At 34.5% G+C, this 2328-nt stretch overlaps 1 protein-coding gene across 2 annotated transcripts in view; it reads left to right on the forward strand.

Moving 5' to 3' along the window:
- LOC106869668 (probable 3',5'-cyclic phosphodiesterase pde-5) overlaps window positions 1–2328 on the forward strand; it is a 332523-nt gene that overhangs the window by 54549 nt on the left and 275646 nt on the right. For both annotated transcript variants that reach the window (XM_052969509.1, XM_052969510.1), the window contains exon 3: window positions 1482–1649. In XM_052969509.1, the coding sequence (XP_052825469.1) occupies window positions 1482–1649 (168 nt within the window). The remainder of the gene's footprint in view (window positions 1–1481; window positions 1650–2328) is intronic.

Genomic DNA, 2328 nt, shown 5'->3' on the forward strand with positions numbered 1-2328 from the left:
AAATTTCAATGAGTATTACTTACTCGGATATAGTCCAACCCTTTGTCAGCTATTTTTTGTATATGGTGTTTGGGTTTGGGGATGGTCTGTATTTTGATGTAACACGTGTGTTTACGATCGCTGTTCGGGTAGTGGAGGTATCAAGTTAAAATACATCATTATATTTGGAAAAATAGGAATAAATTTCAATGAGTATTACTTACTCGGGTATAGTCCAACCCTTTGTCAGCTATATTTGGGCTCCATGCGATGTCTTTATTTCCGATGTTTTTGGATAAGTTTCGGAGCAGTGATTTATTATTATTATTATTATTATTATTATTATTATTATTATTATTGTTATTATTATTATTATTATTATTATTATTATTATTAAGGTGGCAAGCTGGCAGAAACACTAGCATGCTAGGTGAAATGCTTAGCAGTATTTTGTCTGTCTTAATGTTCTGATTTCAAATTTCACTGAGGTCGACTTTACCTTTCATTCTTTCAGGGTCAATAAATTAAGTACCAGTGAAACACTGGGTCTTGATGTAATCGACTAGTCCCCTCCCCAAAAATTTTAGGCCTTGAGCCTTTATTAGAAAGGATTATTATTATTGTTTAAGGTGGTGAGCTGACAGACTCGTTGGCATACTGGGCAAAATGCTTAGTGGCATTTTGTCCCCTTCATGTTCTGAGTTCAAATTCCGCCAAGGTTGACTTTGCTTTTCATCCTTTCAGGATTGATAAATTAAGTACCAGTGAAACACTGGGAGCGATGTAATCAAGTAGTACAAAATTTCAGGCCTTGTGCCTTCAGTAGAAAGGATTATTATTAAAGGAAATTATTATTGCTGTTGCTGTTGTTGCAGTGGATTGGCATCAGATAAATAACCTCGCAGCATGTCTTTTTACTCTTTACATTTTAGGTTCAAATACTGTCAATGTCAACTTTGCCTTTCATCTTTCTGGGGTTGATAAAATAAAGTACCAGCTATGTACTGAGGTTGATGGTGTCACCTAATCCTCTCTCCTCAAAATTTCTGTCCTTGTGTTTCAATCAAAGAGAAATATGTTTTATGCAAGTATCTATTGCACCACTAAGTCTACTTCCATGTTCCAGAGGTATGCACATAATTTTTGTGTAGGGGTGGAATGTAAAATTCTGTTATACAGAATTGCATTGTTTTTAGATTTGGAGTATTAGTTCCGGTGTTATTTTAATGTTTCATCTCTTTTGTGGAATATGTTGGATGTGAAATGCCTTATTTTGTTGGAAATGCATTATTTTGATTTGGAAAGGTTGTGTTTGACTATGTGTTTTAATGTCTTAGAATTTGATTGATTTGAGGCTTTGCGCTTATGTTAGAACACAATCACCATCATTATTATTCCAATATATGAAAATAAATTATCATATTCTACTTATTCTGGTTTTTAGAAGGAAAAAATTTGCAATTATTGGCTTACCAATATGGTTGATTTTTCTTTGTCAACAGAATGGAAAAAAGAAAATATGATAAAATTTCTGAATGAGAACCCTGAATTCCTTGATTCATACGTATACTCAAAAGTAAACATAGAACGAATAGAGGAATGGTATCAGCAAAAGACAAGGAATAGCTGCCACAAAATGAATAGAAAAGAGAAAATATATGTTAACAGGTGTAAGTATAATAAATAATTAGATAAAATTTGATTGATGGATTTATTGCTTGATTGAATAATTCATTGGTTACTTGCACAGTTCTTTAATGCCAAAATGAACCAAACGAAAGCATGCAGATCTACACAACTGCACAACATGGTAGTAAAAGTAATTAAAATACATGCAAATCACACATTACTGTTTTGAATAAATAACTTAATAAAATACTAACAGATATACCCGGCGTTGCTTGGGATTAAAATGGAATAGTTTTTTGTTGTTTTTATTGTGAAAGTGGCCATGCTGGAGCACCACCTTTAGTTGAACAGATTGACCCCAAGATCCATTCTTTGTAAGCCTAGTACTTAGTCTATGGGTGTCTTTTGCCGAACCGCTAAGTTACGGAGACATAAACACAGAAACATCAGTTGTCAAGCGATGATGGAGGTACAAACACAGACACACACACACACACACACACACACACACACACACACAAATATACACATATATACGACAGTCTTCTTTCAGTTTCCATGTATGAAGTCCACTCACAAGGCTTTGGTCAGCCTGAGGTTATAGTAGAGGACACTTGCACAAGGTGCCACACAGTGGAATTGAACCCAGAACCATGTGGTTGGTAAGCAAGCTACTTACCACACACCCACCCCTGCACCTATAATATATATAGATATATA

Source organism: Octopus bimaculoides, chromosome 7 (assembly GCF_001194135.2).
Source record: "Octopus bimaculoides isolate UCB-OBI-ISO-001 chromosome 7, ASM119413v2, whole genome shotgun sequence".
Classification (NCBI taxonomy): domain Eukaryota; kingdom Metazoa; phylum Mollusca; class Cephalopoda; order Octopoda; family Octopodidae; genus Octopus; species Octopus bimaculoides.